The 19,377-nt window shown below is 45.8% G+C and overlaps 1 protein-coding gene and 1 long non-coding RNA gene across 5 annotated transcripts in view; one reads left to right on the top strand and one right to left on the bottom strand.

Annotated features, from left to right (window-relative positions):
- Positions 1-9,660: 9,660 nt before the first annotated feature.
- On the bottom strand, positions 9,661-16,822 carry LOC138842946 (uncharacterized). Its single transcript, XR_011377960.1, has 3 exons — positions 16,439-16,822; positions 15,216-15,382; positions 9,661-10,554 (listed from the first exon to the last, which is right to left on the bottom strand). It is a non-coding gene; the product is annotated as an uncharacterized lncRNA (long non-coding RNA).
- A 114-nt stretch (positions 16,823-16,936) lies between these two features.
- Positions 16,937-19,377, top strand: part of RILPL1 (Rab interacting lysosomal protein like 1) — a 44,213-nt gene continuing 41,772 nt past the window's right edge. For 2 of the 4 annotated variants that reach the window (XM_060310018.2, XM_060310016.2), the window contains exon 1: positions 16,939-17,869. In XM_060310018.2, the coding sequence (XP_060166001.1) occupies positions 17,561-17,869 (309 nt within the window). In that variant the 5' untranslated portion in view covers positions 16,939-17,560. Of the gene's footprint in view, positions 17,870-19,377 lie in introns of all 4 variants that reach the window. The other 2 variants (XM_030860080.3, XM_030860079.3) reach the window with 2 other exon arrangements.

Below are 19,377 nucleotides of genomic sequence, written 5' to 3'. Positions count from 1 at the left end.
CTCTTTCAGATTTTTCATCATTAGTGTATAGAAATGCAAGAGATTTCTGTGCATTAATTTTATATCCTGCAGCTTTACCAAATTCATTGATTAGCTGTAGTAGTTTTCTGGTGGCATCTTTAGGATTCTGTATGTATAGTATCATGTCATCTGCAAACAGCAACAGTTTTACTTATTCTTTTCCAATTTGTATTCCTTTTATTTCTTTTTCTTCTCTGATTGCCGAGGCTAGGACTTCCAAAGCTATGTTGAATAATAGCGATGAGAGTGGACATCCTTGTCTTGTTCCTCATGTTAGAGGAAATGCTTTCAGTTTTTCACCATTGAGAATGATGTTTGCTGTGGGTCTGTCATATATGGCCTTTATTATGTTGAGGTAGGTTCCCTCTATGCCCACTTTCTGGAGAGTTTTTATCATAAATGGGTGTTGAATTTTGTCAAAAGCTTTTTCTGCATCTATTGAGATGATCATATGGTTTTTATTCTTCAATTTGTTAATATGGTGTATCACATTGATTGATTTGCATATATTGAAGAATCCTTGCATCCCTGGGGCAAAATCCCACTTGATCATGGTGTTTGATCCTTTTAATGTGTTGCTGGATTCTGTTTGCTAGTATTTTGTTGAGGATTTTTGCATCTATATTCATCAGTGATATTGGTCTGTAATTTTCTTTTTTTGTAGTATCTTTGTCTGGTTTTGGTATCAGGGTGGTGGCCTTGTAGAATGAGTTTGGGAGTGTTCCTTCCTCTTCAATTTTTTGGAAGTGTTTGAGAAGGATGGGTGCTAGCTCTTCTCTAAATGTTTGATAGAATTCACCTATGAAGCCATCTGGTCCTGGACTTTTGTTTTTTGGAAGATTTTTTTTAAGCCATATTTTTTTTAATAAATTTATTTTATTTATTTATTTTTGGCTGCATTGGGTCTTTGTTGCTGCGCAGGGGCTTTTCTCTAGTTGTGGAGAGCAGGGGCTACTCCTTGTTGCAGTGCACAGGCTTCTCATTACAGTGTCTTCTCTTGTTGCCGAGCATGGGCTCTAGGCGCGCGGGCTTCAGTAGTTGTGGCTCATGGGCCCTAGAGTTCAGGCTCAGTAGTTGTGGCGCACAGGCTTAGGTGCTCTGCGGCATGTGGGATCTTCCTGGACCAGGGCTCGAACCCGTGTCCCCTGCATTGGCAGGCGGATTCTTAACCACTGTGCCACCAGGGAAGCCCCTGGTGGAAGATTTTTAATTACAGTTTCAATTTCATTACTTGTGATTGGTCTGTTCATATTTTCTATTTCTTCCTGGTTCCGTCTTGGAAGGTTATACCTTTCTAAGAATTTGTCCATTTCTTCCAGGTTGTCCATTTTATTGGCATAGAGTTGCTGGTAGTAGTCTCTTAGGATGCTTTGTATCTCTGCGGTGTCTGTTGTAACTACTTTTTCATTTCTTGTTTTATTGATTTGAGTCCTCTCCCTCTTATTCTTGATGAGTCTGGCTAAAGGTTTATCAATTCTGTTTATCTTCTCAAAGAACCAGCTTTTAGTTTTATTGATCTTTGCTATTGTTTTCTTTGTTTCTATTTCATTTATTTCTGCTCTGATTTTTATGATTTCTTTCCTTCTGCTAACTTTGGGTTTTGTTTGTTCTTCTTTCTCTAGTTCCTTTAGGTGTAAGGTTAGATTGTTTATTGGAGATTTTTCTTGTTTCTTGAGGTAGGCTTGTATTGCTATAAACTTCCCTCTTAGAACTGCTTTTGCTATATCCCATAGGTTTTGGATCATCGTGTTTTCATTGTAATTTGTCTCTAGGTATTTTCTGATTTCCTCTTTGATTTCTTCAGTGATCTCTTGGTTATTTAGTAACGTATTGTTTAGCCTCTATGTGTTTGTGTTTTTTACGTTTTTTCCCCTGTAATTCATTTCTAATCTCATAGCGTTGTGGTCGGAAAAGATGCTTGATATGATTTCAATTTTCTTAAATTTACCGAGGCTCGATTTGTGACCCAAGATGTGATCTATCCTGGAGAATGTTCCATGTGCACTTGAGAAGAAAGTGTAATCTGCTGTTTTTGGATGGAATGTCCTATAAATATAAATTAAATTTATTTGGTCTATTGTGTCATTTAAAGCTTGTGTTTCCTTATTAATTTTCTGTCTGGATGATCTGTCCATTGGTATAAGTGAGGTGTTAAAGTCCCCCACTATTATTGTGTGACTGTCGATTTCCTCTTTTATAGCTGTTAGCAGTTCTCTATGTATTGAGGTGCTCCTACACTGGGTGCATATGTATTTATAATTGTTATATCTTCTTCTTGGATTGATCCCTTGATCATTATGTAGTGTCCTTCCTTGTCTCTTGTAACATTCTTTATTTTAAGTCTATTTTATCTGATATGAGTATTGCTACTGCAGCTTTCTTTTGATTTCTATTTGCACGAAATATCTTTTTCCATCCCCTCATTTTCAGTCTGTATGTGTCCCTAGGTCTGAAGTGGGTCTCTTGTAGACAGCATATATATGGGTCTTGTTTTTGTATCCATTCAGCCAGTCTATCTATGTCTTTTGGTCGGAGCATTTAATCCATTTACATTTAAGGTAGTTATCGATATGTATGTTCCTATGACCATTTTCTTAATTGTTTTGGGTTTCTTATTGTAGGTCTTTTCCTTCTCGTGTGTTTCCTGCCTAGAGAAGTCCCTTTAGCATTTGTTGTAGAGCTGGTTTGGTGGTGCTGATTTCTCTTAGCTTTTGCTCGTCTGTAAAGCTTTTGATTTCTCCATCAAGTCTGAATGAGATCCTTGCCGGGTAGAGTAATCTTGGTTGTAGGTTCTTCCCTTCATCACTTTAAGTATATCATGCCACTCCCTTCTGGCTTGTAGAGTTTCTGCTGAGAAATCAGCTGTTAACCTTATGGGAGTTCCCTTGTATGTTATTTGTCATTTTTCCCTTGTTGCTTTCAATACTTTTTCTTTGTCTTTAATTTTTGTCAATTTGATTACTACGTGTCTCAGCGTGTTTCTCCTTGGGTTTATCCTGTATGGGACTCTCTGCATTTCCTGGACTTGGTTGGCTATTTCCTTTCCCATGTTAGGGAAGTTTTCGACTATAATCTCTTCAAATGTTTTCTCAGGTCCCTCCTCTCTCTCTTCTCCTTGTGGGACCCCTATAATGAGAATGTTTTTGCGTTTAATGTTGTCTCAGAGGTCTCAGGCTGTCTTCATTTCTTTTCATTCTTTTTTCTTTATTCTGTTCGGTGGCAGTGAATTCCACCATTCTGTCTTCCAGGTCACTTATCCGTTCTTCTGCCTCAGTTATTCGCTATTGATTCTTCATTGCAGTTATTGTATTGTTCATCTCTGTTTGTTTGTTCTTTAATTCTTCTAGGTCTTTGTTAAACATTTCTTGCATCTTCTCAATCTTTGCCTCCTTTGCTTTTCCGAGGTCCTGGATCATCTTCACTATCATTATTCTGAATTCTTTTTCTGGAAGGTTGCCTATCTCCACTTCATTTAGTTGTTTTTCTGGGGTTTTATCATGGTCCTTCATCTGGTACAAAGTCCCCTGCCTTTTCATTTTGTCAATCTCTATGTGAATGTGGTTTTCCTTCCACAGGCTGCAGAATTGTAGTTCTTGCTTCTGCTGTCTTCTTTCTTGTTCTCTTGACTCACTTCCTCTGGGGGAAGCCATCTACCATGTCATGAGGACACTCAAGCAGCTCTGGGAGATGCCCACACAGAGAGAAACTCAGGCCTCCCATCAACAGCAATGTGAGGGAACCATCGTGGAGGTGGCTCCTGCAGACCCAGTTAAGTCTTCAGATGCTGCAGTCCCTGCCAATATCTTGACTGCAATCTCCTGAGAGATCCTGTATCAGGACCACTCAGCCAAACTGCTCCTGAATTCCGGATCTACAGAAAGTATGAAAGATAATCCGTCTTTCGGATTTTAAGAATCCGTCTGCAAATGCAAGGGACACAGGTTCAAGCCCTGGTCCAGGAAGATCCCACATGCTGCAGAGGAGCTAAGCCCATGCACCACAACTACTGAGCCTGCGCTCTAGAGCCTGCAAGCCACAACTACTGAAGCCCACGTGCCTAGAGCCGGTGCTCGGCAACAAGAGAAGCCACAACAATGAGAAGCCCATCCACTGCAACGAAGAGTAGCCTCTGCTCACCACAACTAGAGAAAGCCCACGTGCAGCAACAAAGACCAAACACAGCCAAAAATAAATAAATAAAATAAATTTATTTTTTTTTAAAAAGAAAGATAATGATTATTGTTGTTTTAAGCCACTTAGTTTTGGGGCAACTTGTTACACAGCAGTAGGTAACTTATGCATCTGTTTAACCGGTTTCCTACATTAAAACTTTCTGTTGGAAAGACCTCAAGTGAGTTCTATTTTCTGACTGATACAAACTCCTGTCCTGAATGGTAAACACAATGGCAAATTAGCTTATGTAAAAATGAAAAGTCTAAATGTGAGGCTGTGGCTGAATGTGAAGGCTGGGTCACATGACCCTGGGCCCCTGTGATGGGTTCTGCATACACACAGGGAACAATACGTGGAAGTAATTAATTACAGGCTGAAGGGGGTAATCCAAGTAGAAAATGCTACAGAACAGAAGGGAGACATTCTTTTTATTTTTTTTTCATGGTCATGCCACGTGGCATGTGGGATCCCAGCTTCCCAACCAGGGATTGAACCTGCACCCTCTGCATTGGAAGCAGAGTCTTAACCACTGTACTGCCAGGGAAGTCCCAGAAGGGGGCCATTCTTGATCTTAGGAGCCACTGGTGAGGATATTAGTGAAGAGAGAGGAACAATACTTGAAGATTTGGATAATTAAGTGAAAAGAAAAGGATAGTCCAGGTCATGAAGGTGAAATTGAAGTATTAAAGAGAAAGTTTTTAAGATCAATTTTGTCAGATGGCTATTTTTCTACAGTGTGAGCAAGTACTATCAGCTTCCTGGTCCCAAATTAAATATTGATTTCTACTTTGTCTGCTCAACATCCATTCTCCCCTCTGTAAGAGGATTCTCTTCCCTCCTATCTTATCCCATGCCACTCAGGTGGACTGCCCCCAGCCTCTGGCGCTAAGCCTGACCAATCAGCAACATCCATGTCCCTAAGTACAGTGATTGGTCCAGGAGTGGGCATGTGTCCCAAGCTGAGCCAATGATACGTAATGGAAATCCACTGAATTTTCTGAGGTCACTGAACAGGTAGGATGTAATCCTAGAGGTCCTGAACGCTACCTTGGCCACCATGTGTTGAGAGCCTGCATGAGAGTGGCATCAACATGGTGCAAACCTGGAGCTGAGGGGCAGAGAATAGCAGAAGTCAGACGACATAGCTGAGCCCCTGGATCCAGCTGTGCTTGAAGTCCACATGCTGGATTTCTTATTTATATAACTATTTGCTTAAGCCAGTTTGAGCTGTGGAAGAGTTTTAACAAACTCTGGAAATCCAAAACAAGAGACATTACAGCTACAAAGACTTCCCCCATGTCTGTTTGGAGATGTTTGTGGTGAGCAGGCTTGATGCTATAAATGCTTTAAAATAATTTAGGTCAATTAAGTGGTGGCACGGCTTAGAAATTTTGACAGCATGTAAGTAGAGACTATGTTTTCAGAGACTAGGTCATGGGCTAGAAAGTACTAATCCCTTTCATTCTTAGCCCTGTCACTCACTCAAATGCTCACACTCAGTTCCTTTCTGGGAGGGTCTTTAGTTTCTTATCTGTAAAATGGAGTAATATTTCCTCAGGCAGGCTGCTTGCCTTCTCCTTTCCCCAGACTGACCTGTTCTTACTTTGGGTTTCAATCCTGTGAATGGTCCTATCATAGTCCTTACCTTGTGTTACTTTATTTTTTTATTATTCAGATATAATTTATATACCATATAATTCACCCATTTTAAAGTGTACAATTCAATGGTTTTAGTTATAGTTACAGAGTTGTGCAACCATTGCCACAATTAATTTTTTTAATTAGTTCTTAAAAATTATTGGTTCATATAGCTGAAAAGCCTAGAGGTAGCAAAAAATAAGGCACAGCTTGACCCAGCTGCTCAAATGACATCCCAGGATGTGGTTTGCTCTCCCGTCTCTTAGCCCTGCTTTCCTCCCTGTTGACCTCTTACCCATACTGGCTCTCCCCAGATCATGGCAAGATGGCCACCAAGAGCTCCAGGCTTCCAGCCTATTTTCTCAGCAACCCAATAGGAAAAAACAACCAACCAAAACAAAAATTTGCCTTTTTCAAGAGGTCCAGTAAAACTGTGATGGAATCTCATTGGACTGTCTGAAGTCAATGCCCACCACTGAGCGAACCACTAGCCCCACGGGTTGGACGGTGCTGATAGGTCAGGCCCTGGTTTCTCCTTCCTGGGAACCAGAGAGCAAGAGAAGGGTGGTTCCCCCAAGGAAAATCAGAAAAATAGGATGGATCCTGACAGGCAAAACAACACATGTACCCTCTCTACTCACTGGACTATGAACTCCTTGAGGGCAGCGTCTCCTGTCCTAATTTATCTTTGCACTTTGGACTGCACTTCATCTTTGCAGGTGGGACTGGCACACAGAATGGCTGTGAGCTTCTCGGCTCCATAAAGCCCTTTTCCCTGTCCTTTTTTTTTTTTTTTTTTTTTGGTCGCACCTCGCAGCGTGTGGGATCTTAGTTCCCCGACCAGGGATTGAACCCGTGCCCCCTGCAGTGGAAGCGTGGAGCCTTAACCACTGGGCAGCCAGGGAATTCCAGCCCTTTTCCCTTTTCTTTCCCACTCTCTTCTGGAGCCTGGTTCAGCTCTGAGAAACAAGGAGTTCTATGAGGAGGTAAATGTTCCTACAAAGTGACTTGAGCTTCCAGAAGGAACGTACTGTTTTTACCACAAGCAAACCACAGGGAAAGCCCATTGACCCCAGGAGTTCATTGACAGATGAATGGATAAACAAAATGTAGTCTATCCCTCTGATGGAACATTATCAGCCATGAAAAGGAATAGGGTACTGATTCCTGCTACAACAAGGATTGTCCTTGAAGACATTAGGCTAAGTGAAAGAAGCCAGTCACAGAAGGCTATGCATTGTATGATTTTATTTATATGAAATGTCCAAAATAGGCAAGCCCATAGAGACAGAGAGTAGATTAGTGGTTTCCTCGGTCTGTGGTGGAGGAAATAGGAAGTGACTGCTAACAGGGCTTCTTTTTTAAAAAAAATTTTCATTGGAGTATAGTTGATTTACAATGTTGTGTTCGTTTCTGCTGTATAGCAAAGTGAATGAGTTATTCATATATGTATATTCATTTTTTTTAGATTGTTTTCCCATATAGGCCATTACAGAGTATTGAGTAGAGTTCCCTGGGCTATAGAGTAGGTCCTTATTCATTATTTTTTATTTTATTTTATTTTATTTTGCCACACCTCACGGCGTGTGGGATCTCAGTTCCCCAACCAGGGATCGAACCCATGCCCCCTGCAGTGGAAACACAGAGTCCTAACCACTGGACTGCCAGGGAATTCCCAGTTATCTATTTTATATATAGTAGTGTGTATATGTCAATCCCAATCTCCCAACTTATCCCTTCCCCGCCTTCACCCCTGGTAGGGGCTTCTGTTTGGAGCAATGAAAATGTTCTGGGAATTCCCTGGGGGTCCAGTGGTTAGGACTCAGTGCTTTCACTGAGGGGGCCTAGCTTCGATCCCTGATCGGGGAACTTAAGATCCTGCAAGCTGTACAACTCAGCCATAAAAAAAGAAAAGAAAAGAAAATGTTCTGGGATTAGATAGTAGTGACAGTTGCGCATTATCTGTGAACATACTAAAGCCATTGAATTGTACCCTTTAAATGTGTGGATTTCATGGCATATGAACTATATCTCAATGAAGCTATTTAAAATAACAGGGAAGAGGGCTTCCCTGGTGGCGCAGTGGTTGAGAGTCCGCCTGCTGATGCAGCGGACACGGGTTCGTGCCGCGGTCCAGGAAGATCCCACATGCCGCGGAGTGGCTGCGCCCGTGAGCCATGGCCGCTGAGCCTGCGCGTCCGGAGCCTGTGCTCCGCAATGGGAGGGGCCACGGCAGTGAGAGGCCCGCGTACAGGAAAAATAATAATAATAATAATAAATAAATATAACAGGAAAGAGTTCTCAGCTGTCCAAGATGTAGTCCAGAAACAGCCAGGTCCAGGCATAAAGGCAGCCAGGAGAGGTTGTGCCTTTGACATTTGATCACGTTCCGAAGCTGGTCAGGGTCAAGTTTTGCTTTTTCCTAGACCTTACTTCCACCTTGAATATCAAACAACCTTCACAGCTTTGAGAACGAGAGGAGCAGCACCAAATGTACACTTGCTGACCTGGCACAATCAGCTGGCCTTACTCTTCTCCCGTTGAGATAACAATTTCACAGAACAGCAACATCGGCCGAGGTCGCTCCGGGATGGTGATGGAACAGGACAACAGGAACGTGGTCCAGGCCACAAGATGCCAGATCTATCCCTCTCTTGGCGAATGTGAGTGACGGCTGCTTCTGTACCAATTACAGCCTTAGCTTCTCTCCAGTCTGTCCTCCGTATAGATAAGATTTATTAAGAGCCCGGATCCTAGAATCGTCCCTGCTTCCTGACAGCACCCACTCTAGAGCAAACTCCCAGATCCTTAAACTCTCCCTGGAGCCACCCAACCAAAGCTCAAATCCTGTAGTAGTTTCTTCCTAACACTACAGTCTACACTTTAGAAAGATGCGTGGCTGCAGGGGGGGGGACCCCCTACCCGCTCTCCCCAGCACCACCCCCACCCCCGCCCCGCACCAACATAGCCCGGGGCTGGCTCTCTGCAGGGTGAGCTGTGGCCTGCAGCCTCGTCCTTACTGCCTAATCTATAGGCAGGAATGGAGGTGCTGGACAGATGAGGATGTAATGTATTTTAGCCACTCACTTCCCATCAAATTGAAAGAACCAAAACTTGCCTGGACTTACACAGCAATGTTGTTTAAAATAGCCCAAACCGGGAAATAGTGTGAATGTCTATCAAGGGAGAAATAATCAGGTAAATTACAGTACATCCATAAAACAGAAAACTATACAATCATTTACAAGAATGAGGCAGGATTATCTATTTAGAAAGAAAAAAAGAACGAAGTAGATGTATATATGCTGAGCTGGAAAGATAATTACAGGGTAATGTTAAGTGACAAAAGCAAATTGCTTACTAATATGTATGTCATGCTTCCATTTAAAAAATAAATGTGTGTTTAGATATTCTCAGGAAAAAATCAGGAAGCGCATGGATCAAACTCAACAGTATTTACCTGGGAGTGAAATGGGATGGGAAGAAGCCTACTGCATCCATAACTTTTGTTTTGTTTTGTTTTTTTGCGGGACGCGGGCCTCTCACCGTTGTGGACGGACGCACAGGCTCAGCGGCCATGGCTCACGGGCCCAGCCGCTCCGCGGCATGTGGGATCTTCCCGGACCGAGGCACGAACCCGCATCCCCTGCAACAGCAGGCGGACTCTCAACCACTGCGCCACCAGGGAAGCCCGCATCCATAACTTTGTAAATGGACGGATTATGGGTGTGGCAGACCCAGAGCCGTTTGTCCCACCTGTACCCTCCCCCACCTCCACCTGGGATACTTGTCTCTCTTCCCGGCATGAACAGCATCAGCTACAGCTCACACTGTTCCTGTGGTGCCAGAACCCTGTGCAGTGCCAGGGTCACCTCGGCTCCTACAAGTTCTGATGGTCTCAGAAGACCACAGGGGCAAAGGCTGCGGCTGTCTCAGCACCCAGGACCAACCCAACTAGGGGAGGTCTGCCTAGAGAAGCGGGGAGGTTAATGCCCCAACGGGAGGACTAATGAGAGACATAAAGGAGCGGGCAGATAAATCGCTCATCTTCTCCCCACCCTCCATATACCCTCCCAATACCCCTGTCTGTGCTATTGGACAGTTTTGAGATTCAGCAGTTTCACACATTCTCCCCAGAGACCTCCCATTAGATTAAGCATCCGGCTGAGTGTTCCTGCAAAGCTGGACCAACTTCGGTAATATTCCACCTTGAATTTGCTCTCCCTCCTTTTCAGCCTCACTTCCCTTCTTCCCTGACTCTTGCTTCCCTGCTATCATACCCTCCAGTAAAGCATTAGCTCATAAGCTTTTTAAGGAACCCATACAAGGGCAGTGGGTGATTTTTTTACTATTTAAATATTTTTCTTTAAACATTTTATTTAATTAAGAGCCCAACCATTTAAGTGGATGAGACCCTCAAAGCAGAGAAGTGCTACCAAATTAATGTAACTGTAATGGAAAATCTACACAGACCCAGTATTTACAGGTGGAAACAGACATTGAAATTCAGAGAGCGTGCCCAATGCACTTTAAAGACTCTTGTTACTAAGGTTTTCCACGATGGGTCTGGGGACATTATTATCTTCCATATAATGTCCTTGAGTTGGGGGACGGGGGTTGACCATTAAGTAGAATCACTGCAGAACAAACTGAGTCTTGCGTGACGTACTGGCGTTTAAAGATGTAATGACGATATGAGAACAGTTCACGACCATCTCAAGTCTATCAAATTAAAGGAGGAAGAGGAGGGAGTAAGGAAGAGGAAGATAATCTAGATTAACAACCATGGGAAGTCAAGGTTCTTGTGGGTAGAAGAGAGGGTGTGAGGCTATTTCAGGTGGTCAGCCCTTGGGATTGAGCCCAAGGGACAGGGCAAGTAGAGCAGAAGACTACTCAGTCTCCTGAAAAATAAGGGTCCTCGTAAACTAGTCTGTTTTCATCAGCTTTGGCTGCTATAACAAAAAACCATAGACATGCAGATGTCAGCTAATGCTACGGTGGCAGTCATACTGCGATACATAAAGGGATCAAATCAACATGTTGTATACCTTAAACTTACACAATGTATGTGAACTATACCTCAATTTTTTTAAAAAGGAGGTTAAAAAAATGTACCATAGACTGGGTGGTTTATAAACAACAGAAATTTATTTCTCACAGTTCTGGAGGCTGGAAGTCCAAGATCAAGGCACTGGCAGATCTGGTGTCTGGTGAGAACTCCCTTCCTGGTTCACAGACCTCTGTCTTTTCACGTGGTGGGAGGGGTGAGGAGTTTCCAGCATTTCTTTTATAAGAGCACTAATCCTATGCATGAGGGCTCCATCCTCATGACCTCATCACCTCCCAGAGGCCCCTTCCCCTAACATCATCACATTGCGGGGTTAGGTTTTCAACATATGAATTTGCAGGGCACAGACATTCAATCTATCAGATAGTCTATGGCAACAGCACAGGGGAGCTACACTCTAGTGCCCCGAAGTTCCCTCTCCAGTCCTAGTGTGCTTTCTCAGGCACTGGTGGCCTGATTTTCCAGGAAGCAGTAACTTCTCCTTCCACATAATCACTGCTTCTCTCTTCCACATGCCCATGCAACTGGCTCTTCCTCCTGTCCCTATAACCATGGGAGGTCCCAGCACCCACTCATCCTTTCTCCCCTCCCTGCCTCCAGATCTTCTATTCCTGTTGGTGGCATCAAATCTCTCTTCTTTTACCCACGGCTGAAACAAAACTCATCCAAGGAAAGCTAATATTTTGCCATTCACTCAAGTCCATAGTCTATATTAATTTTTTTAATTTCTAATGAAAATTTTCTAATATTACAGAAGGAAGAAAAATAGTATGATGAAGTTCCATGTACCCATCACCCAGCTTCAACAATTATTAACAAAAAGGCCAGTCTTCATTTTATCCATATTCCCAACCATCCCACCGACCCAGTGGGTTATTTTAAAGCAATTCAAAGACATTATATCTTTTTATTCACAAATCTTTCAGCAAGCCCATAGTCTTTAGATAGCTGTTCTGTGTTATTGGGAGGGGAGGTTGAATGCTGTGTGTGGAATGGATGGAGAAAGAGGCCCTCTAGTGGACTGATCTTTAATTCCTTTTCTATTGTTTCCCAACAATTCAGCTCGGACCCAAATTTGCATGGCCCCCTCAACAAGTCATGTGTTGTTTCCTGTTCAGCATCTGAACTCCCTTTCTAAGTTTGGGCTGTCCACCCCTATGTGATCCATCCCTGTGTGATTCTTGGTGAAAGCAGAGTTTTATTCCTTTGATGGAAGCTGAAAAAGTTAAACTTTGCTTCGTCTGATCCCAGGGCACTGGCTATGACCCAAGCTCAGCCATTTGGATGCTCTTACCAGGGATTTGAGTTTGGAATAGATAAACCATGGTACATAGAAGGACTAAAGGAATAGCAGGGTGGCTGGTGCTTAGAGAGTGAGCCGATTAAGTGTGAGATGAAGATGGAGAGGTAGACACGGATGACACTATGAAAGTCCTGTCAGCCATGGGAAGGACTTTGGGCTTATTGTAACTTGGCATTGATACCTGGAGTGATAAAAAGTACGTGTTTATCAAGATTACTGGCTGCTGTGTAGAAGACAGATTAGAAAGAAGACAAGATGAAGCAGACGACTCGGTTAGAAGCCTACAGTAGCCTTCCAGGAGGGGAAATAATATTAAGTGGGGCTAGAGTGGTTTCAGGGAGGTGAAGAAAAGAGGAAGAATTTGAGAGATATTTTGCAGGTACAATTGATGGGACTTGGTTTCCCTAATTTCCAATTCCTCTAACAGTCACACAACAGTGTTGATTCCATGATGTCATTGTTCTGAACTAAATGCTTCAGGGGTAACAATAAAAGCAAATGTAATAGTAACAACAACAACAATAATAATATAAATAGCAATAGATAACATAAATGTAGCTCTTACTACGTGCCAGCCTCTGATCGAAACACTTTACGTATTTTAACTCATTTAATCCCCACAAAAATCCTGGAGGGAGGTATGATTGGGGTTATTCCCATTTTACAGATGAAAAGCTAAGACAAAGAATGATTCAATGACTTGCAGAAGATCATATAACATACTTACTGCATCAAATATGAACTTGGCCCCAGAATCAGTTTCTGGTCCTCTCTTCAACCTCTTTCCCCACCACTCCCCAACTTGCCCCATCCAATCCAGTATGCTGACTCACACAAATAGAGCCTATTTTTTTACCTGGGATTCACACACATGGCCTATGGTCTTCTCTTATTCCTGCACATATGGTATGATTCCATTTATTCGAAATGTCTAGAATAGGCAGATGCCTAGAGAGAAAGCAGCTTGGTGGTCGCAGGATTGCCCCACCTGGCACACAGAAGGTACTCACTCAATAGTTGTGAGCTCCCTGGTTGGATAAAGCCCTTTTCCCATTTCCCCCCTACCCTCTTCTGGAGCCTGTGTCATCTCCCAGAAACAAGGAGATCTGTGAGGAGAAGATGTTCCTACAAAGTGATCTGAAGAAAAGTACTGTTTTTACAACAGGCAAAACAACAGGGAAGGTGGAAACAACCTAAAAGTCCATCAATGGATGAATAAACAAAATGTGGTCCATCCTTACAACGGGACATGATTCAGCCGTAAAGAGGAATGAAGCACTGACACAGGCTACAACACAGATAAACCTTAAAAACATGATGCTAAGTGGGAGAAGCCAGACATAAAAGGCCACATAGTCTATGATTCCATTTATATGAAATGTTCAGAACAGGCAAATCTGTAGACCCAGAAAGCAGATTCGTGGTCACAAGGGGCTGGGGGCAGAGGGGAATGGAGGGTGACTGCTAATGGGTACAGGGTTTTATGGGGAGGTTAATGAAAATGTGAAATTAGAGAGTGGTGATGCTTGCACAACCTTGTAAATGTACTAAAAACTACCGAATGGCACACTTTAAAAGGGTTAATGTCACTGTATGTGATCTATAGCTAAATAAACAGAACAGAATCCCTCCAAAATAAAGAAAGATGCTAGAATGCATCACCACCAAATAAACTGAACTCAACTCAAATCAATCTCTCCATCCAACACCAGTCTAAAGAAACTATAGGGAACAAACATATTAAAGGTGAAATTTCACAGTGGTGAAATCATCAGAATCCAGACTGAGAATCTCTAAAAGGCAAATAATCCTGTTTCATCAACTAATAGATTTCAAGGGAAGGAGAAGAAAAAAAAAAGAGATGGAGGATTAAAAGAGACTAAGGGACATATCAACCAATTGCAATATGTAAACATTATTTGGATCTTGGGTTAAACAAACAAACTTTAAAGAAGTAAACTGATGAGACAATTGAAATTTTGAAGACTGGATATTTGATATGAAGAAATTAATTTTTTCAAGTGTGATCATGATACACCCAGTCAGTGACTAGACCAAGGTCACAAAGCAGAGAGGTCTGGATGCTTAAGCATCAGGATCAACTGCCTCTCCCTACATTTTTTAAGATTGTAAGCATTCTCCTAAGCACTCAGTCTCATCATTTGCGGGGGGGTCACCTTGGACCCTTGCCTCCTCTTTCCCTTCCTAAAGTCATTTTCATCCCTTCCACTCTCCCATCCCTTTCCTGCCCTGGTCCCGAGGCTCAGGCTGCAGGCTGGCACTGTGGCTCCTCTTCCCTTGTCCCCTCCCAGAAGACTCTCAGTACATCTTTGCTACCTTGAGGGTAAAGTTGCCCCAATCTGGGCATTCATTATTTATCCCTTAGTTCACCATGGGCACCCACTGGGTTCAGCTCCATCCCTCCCGCTGTGGTACCCTAAGCAAGTTACTTAACCTCTTGTGGTGAGTTGAATGGTGCCACCCCTCCTGACACACACCCTCCCCCCCCCCAAAAAAAAGCTATGTTCACATCCTAATCCCTGGAACCTGTCAATGTGACCTTATTTTTCAAAGTGTCTGTACAGATATGATTAAGAATCTTGAGATAAGATCATTCTGGATTGTGTGGGTAGGTCCTAAATGTAACGATAAGTGTTCTTATAAGAGATTCAGAGGAGGAGACAGAGATACAGAGAAGGCCAGAGATTGGAGCGATGCTGCCACGAGCTAAGGAAGCCGGCAGCTGGAAGAGGCCAGGAAGGATCCTCCTCTAGAGCCATCAGAGGGAGCAGGGCCCTGACAGCACCTTGATCTCAGACTTCCCGCTTCCAGAACTGGTGGAGAATGTTTCTGTTGTTTCAAGTTACCAAGTTTATGGCAAGTTGTTACAGTAGCTACAGGAAGTTAATGTCCCTCCCTATTCCTCACTGTTCTTGATTTAGGGTGGGGATAATCATAGGTCCACTTTATTGGATTGCTGTGCACAGATCTGACCCCAGTTTTAGCACTTACCAGCTTGCCTGGCCTTGGGCGAGGGACTTGGCTTCTCTGTGCCTCAGTTTCCTCTTTTGTAAAGTAGGGAGAATAATACTTCTTTGGATGTTGTAAGGCAGCAGTTCTCAAACTTTTTGCTCTCAGGGACCTTCTTCCGAGGGCACTCTTAAGAACCATTGAAGACCCTAAAGAGATTTTGTTAGATATGTTATATCTATTGATATCTACTGTAACTAGAAATTTAAGCTGTTTTTTAAAAATTAATTTAAAATAGACACATGACATGTTAACATGAACTTTATTTTTAATATTTATTTTTATTTATTTACTTGGCTGTGCCAGGTCTTAGTTGTGGCATGCAGGATCTTTAGTTGCGGCATGCAAACTCTCAGCTGCGGCATGCGGGATCTAGTTCCCTGACCAGGGATCGAACCCCGGGCCCCCTCCATTGGGAGCACGGAGTCTTAGCCACTGGACCACCAGGGAAGTCCCTAACATTAATATTTTTTAATAAAAAATAACCACGCTTCAAAACAAACAAACAAGTACCAAGGACAGTGGCATTGTCTCGTATTTTTGCTAATCTCTTTAATGTCTAGCTCATCATCAGAGAGCTGGACCCACAAATCTGCATCTGCATATTCAGTCAATCACGATATGCTGGTCTGTGTTTCAGTATATGAAGAACATCTAGCCTCTCACTGATATATAGCCGGCAAAAGGGACCTCATAGAGACCCTTTGGGTATTGGGGAACCCTGGTGGTCTTCAGGCCACACTTTGAGAAGTAGTGGAGTAAATGAGGAAATATTTGTAAAGTACCTAGAAAAATGCCTGGCCATAGTAAACACTGCATTTTTAAACTAAATGCAAAGCCAAAGCTCGATGCATTTAAACCTTAAAAAATTTTAGTTTTAATTAACATGTGTCAGGTTGGGGTGGGTTTTTACAGCTACAAGGGCGTTCAGGGATTTTTTCTGACTTCAAGGAGCTTACAGTCTGATGGGGGGAGGAGTATGTGTAACCACAGTTAAAACTATGCAAAGAGCAGTTTTATGGGAGTAGGAGGCGGATGTGGGGATGCACAGGAGGGCGCCTAATTACGCATGCGTGGGGTGGGGGGCTGTTCAGGGAAGGCTCGCCTGGACGCGGAGGGGTGGTCTGCTGGACAGGTGGATCTAGCCAGGTCAGAAGGACAGAGGGCTTGGGACAAGAAAGCTGAAATCCAAATCCCGGCCTCACCTCCTCTGTGAAGTGGTTTTTAGGTCACAAGGAGCCGCTAATAGACGTGGCTGGCGGGCAGCGCAGCCCGGCCGCTTAAGGACCAGAGGACCCCTCGACCCTTCTGCCCCTCTCCCGGGCGCCTCTCCTGGAGCGCAGGGCCTGGCGCCGCTCGGACGGGTCTACGAGCCGTGGGGTCCTCGACTCCTCCCCAGGATGGGCCGCATCCCGGAGTGCACCTCTTGAGCCCTCCATTTCTCTCCAGCGCAGGGGCCGCCCCAGACACTGTGAATCGTCCAGAGAGACCAGCAACCCACACCCCTACCACCTCCTCCCCTTCTCTTCTGGGCTAGTCTCGACTCCGCCGGGGCGGGAGTGGGAGAGGAGGAGCCAGGACCTGACTGGAGGAGGGGCGGCGCGTCCGGACGCGCGGTGGGGGGGGGACCGGCTGGAGCGGGGGGTGGGGGGGGAGGGGAAGGAAGGTCCCGCGGGTGGAGCGGCGGGGCGGGGGGCTGCGGAGCCGGTGGGTGAGGGTGCGGTGTCCGCGGGGACGCCGGGGCGCCCTCGGGCGGCGGAAGCCGGGCGCGCCCCTCTCCAGGCCGGGATCGGGGCGGGGCGCGCGGTATCCCCGCGGGGGGAGCTGATCAGCTGGCGTCGCCGCCGCCAAAGTTTCCCGGAGGAGCCACGGCCGCCCTTCCTTGCCAGGCCCCGGGCGTGGGGACTAGCCGCCGGCAAGGACTGTTTCAGAGGGCAGCAGGGCCCGCTCTCCAGCCAGACCCCGCGCCTCCATTGCGCCCAACTCAGATTCCCAACTTGGGAGGCGCCGCGGGCCTGCGCACGCGCGCGCCTTCCTCGCCTCCTCCTCCTCCTTCTCCTCGTTCTCCCCCCACTGGGGAGCAGGCTCCGGGCCGAGCCGGGCGCAGAGACCCGCGCCCCGCGCGCTGACCCCCGGCTCCCGGTCCGCCGCCTCCGCCCATGCCGACGCCCGCCGCCCCCCCGGTGCGCCCTCGCTCGAGGGCCAGCTAAGCGCGGGCCGGCGGCGGCGGCGGCGAGAGGTGGGCCCGGCCCGGCGCTGCCCTCGACAGCGGCAAGTTTGGGAGTTGCACTAGTTTGCGGGGTGGGGGAGAGGCCGGGCGGGGGGCCATGGAGGAGGACCGGGGGTCGGCGTTGGCGGCCGAGTCGGCGCTGGAGAAGAACGTGGCGGAGCTGACCGTCATGGACGTGTACGACATCGCGTCGCTCGTGGGCCACGAGTTCGAGCGGGTCATCGACCAGCACGGCTGCGAGGCCATCGCGCGCCTCATGCCCAAGGTCGTGCGTGTCCTGGAGATCCTGGAGGTGCTGGTCAGCCGCCACCACGTCGCGCCCGAGCTGGACGAGCTGCGCCTAGAGCTGGACCGACTGCGCCTGGAGAGGATGGACCGCATCGAGAAGGAGCGCAAGCACCAGAAGGTGGGCGGTGGCCTCAGTCTGCGCATCCCGGCAACGTGGCCGCTGGGACCTAGGGGTCCTTCAGCACTGGGCAACTGTAGGTGCACACGTGTGTATACAGGGAATAGACGAGAGACGATCGGACTGGGTGAGGGAAGGAGGGAGGCCGCTGGCCCTCTTTTGCCCAGCCTGCGCACCCCCAGAGATTAAGAGTAGTTCTTTGGAGTCAGACCTGAGTTCCAATCCCACCTTTACCACTTAATAGCCGTGTGACTAAGTTATTTAACCTCTCTGTGCTTTATTTCCTCACATATCAAATGGTGATACTAATAGGACCCACCTTATGAAAATTAAATGGGATACTATCTAGAGTGCTTAGATAATATTATTCTTTTCCAGAAATGAAATAAGCGCCCCTGCCCTTCAGTGTTACCCGAGAAGATGTGATACCGGGCCGCATTCTTCATCCCACTCCAGAGCCCTCTAGAGCCAAGGGGATGTGACCTCCAGTCACTGAGCTTATTGACCGCCAGTCTCTGGCTTCTAATTTTCAAAAAGGAACCCTGAACCCCAGTCCAGGGTTCCTCCTAGTTTATTAACCTGAGGTGGTTTCCCCACCTCGATTTTACTCTGTGAGGTAGGGATTATTCTCTTCATTTTACAGATGAAGAAACTGAGGATCACAGTGGGGCGGGGGGGAATTTGTCCCAAGGTAGTGCTGAGAGTCTCAGCCCCAGTGGAGGTAATTCTAGTGCCTCTTCCCCACCCTCTTTGAATTGGAGGAAGGTGATTTGGGGCAGCTTTAAGGCTAAGCCTCTGCCTTGTGAACAAGCGCTGGGCTCATGAATCAGGGACTCCTCACTGGGCCGGGAGTCCAGACAAGGTGCCTGGGGAGAAGGAAGTGGGAGACGTGTGGTTTCCTGCCCCAACCTCAGCCCAGGGACGCTCCCTTCAGACTGAGAATGGGAGGAAATGCTTTTCCTTGGGGGATCAGGGCATCTGAGCAGACTCTGACTTGCTGTGTGGCCTCAGGAAATCCAGTTGGCCTCTCTGAAACTCTCTGGCCAGCCATCACATACTGTGTACTTTGAGGTCTGTGTCTTTTCAAGGAACAGAGCCCCGGCCGTGTTTGCAGTCTTAACCTAAGGGCAGACCCCTGGGTGATTAAGAGAACTAGTGTTTTGGAGGTTTGATTGTGTTTGCCCCCAAAGGTCCCTATGCGCTGGGGTCGGGTAGGAAATTCAAGCTCCCAAGCCTTAGGCAAAGTTTCCAGGATCACACTGGGAGCTTGAAAATGTCCCTGCCCTGTAATTAATGTCAAGATTCCCAGGAGCAGGGACTTGGGAGCTAGATAGCCTGGTTTCAAGCCCTGTCACTCACGGGCTGTGTGATCTTGGGCAAGTCACCTAGTCTCTCTGTACCTCAGTTTTCTCAGCTGTGAAATGGGGATAATAATAGTACCTATCTCATAGGATTGTGGTGAGAATTAAAGTGCTCAGGACAAAACTTGGGCCATTTCGAGGGCCTTA

The sequence above is a fragment of the Globicephala melas genome, chromosome 13 (genome assembly GCF_963455315.2).
Source record: "Globicephala melas chromosome 13, mGloMel1.2, whole genome shotgun sequence".
In the NCBI taxonomy this organism is placed as follows: Eukaryota; Metazoa; Chordata; class Mammalia; order Artiodactyla; family Delphinidae; genus Globicephala; species Globicephala melas.
This window is presented reverse-complemented; position numbering and strand designations above follow the sequence as displayed.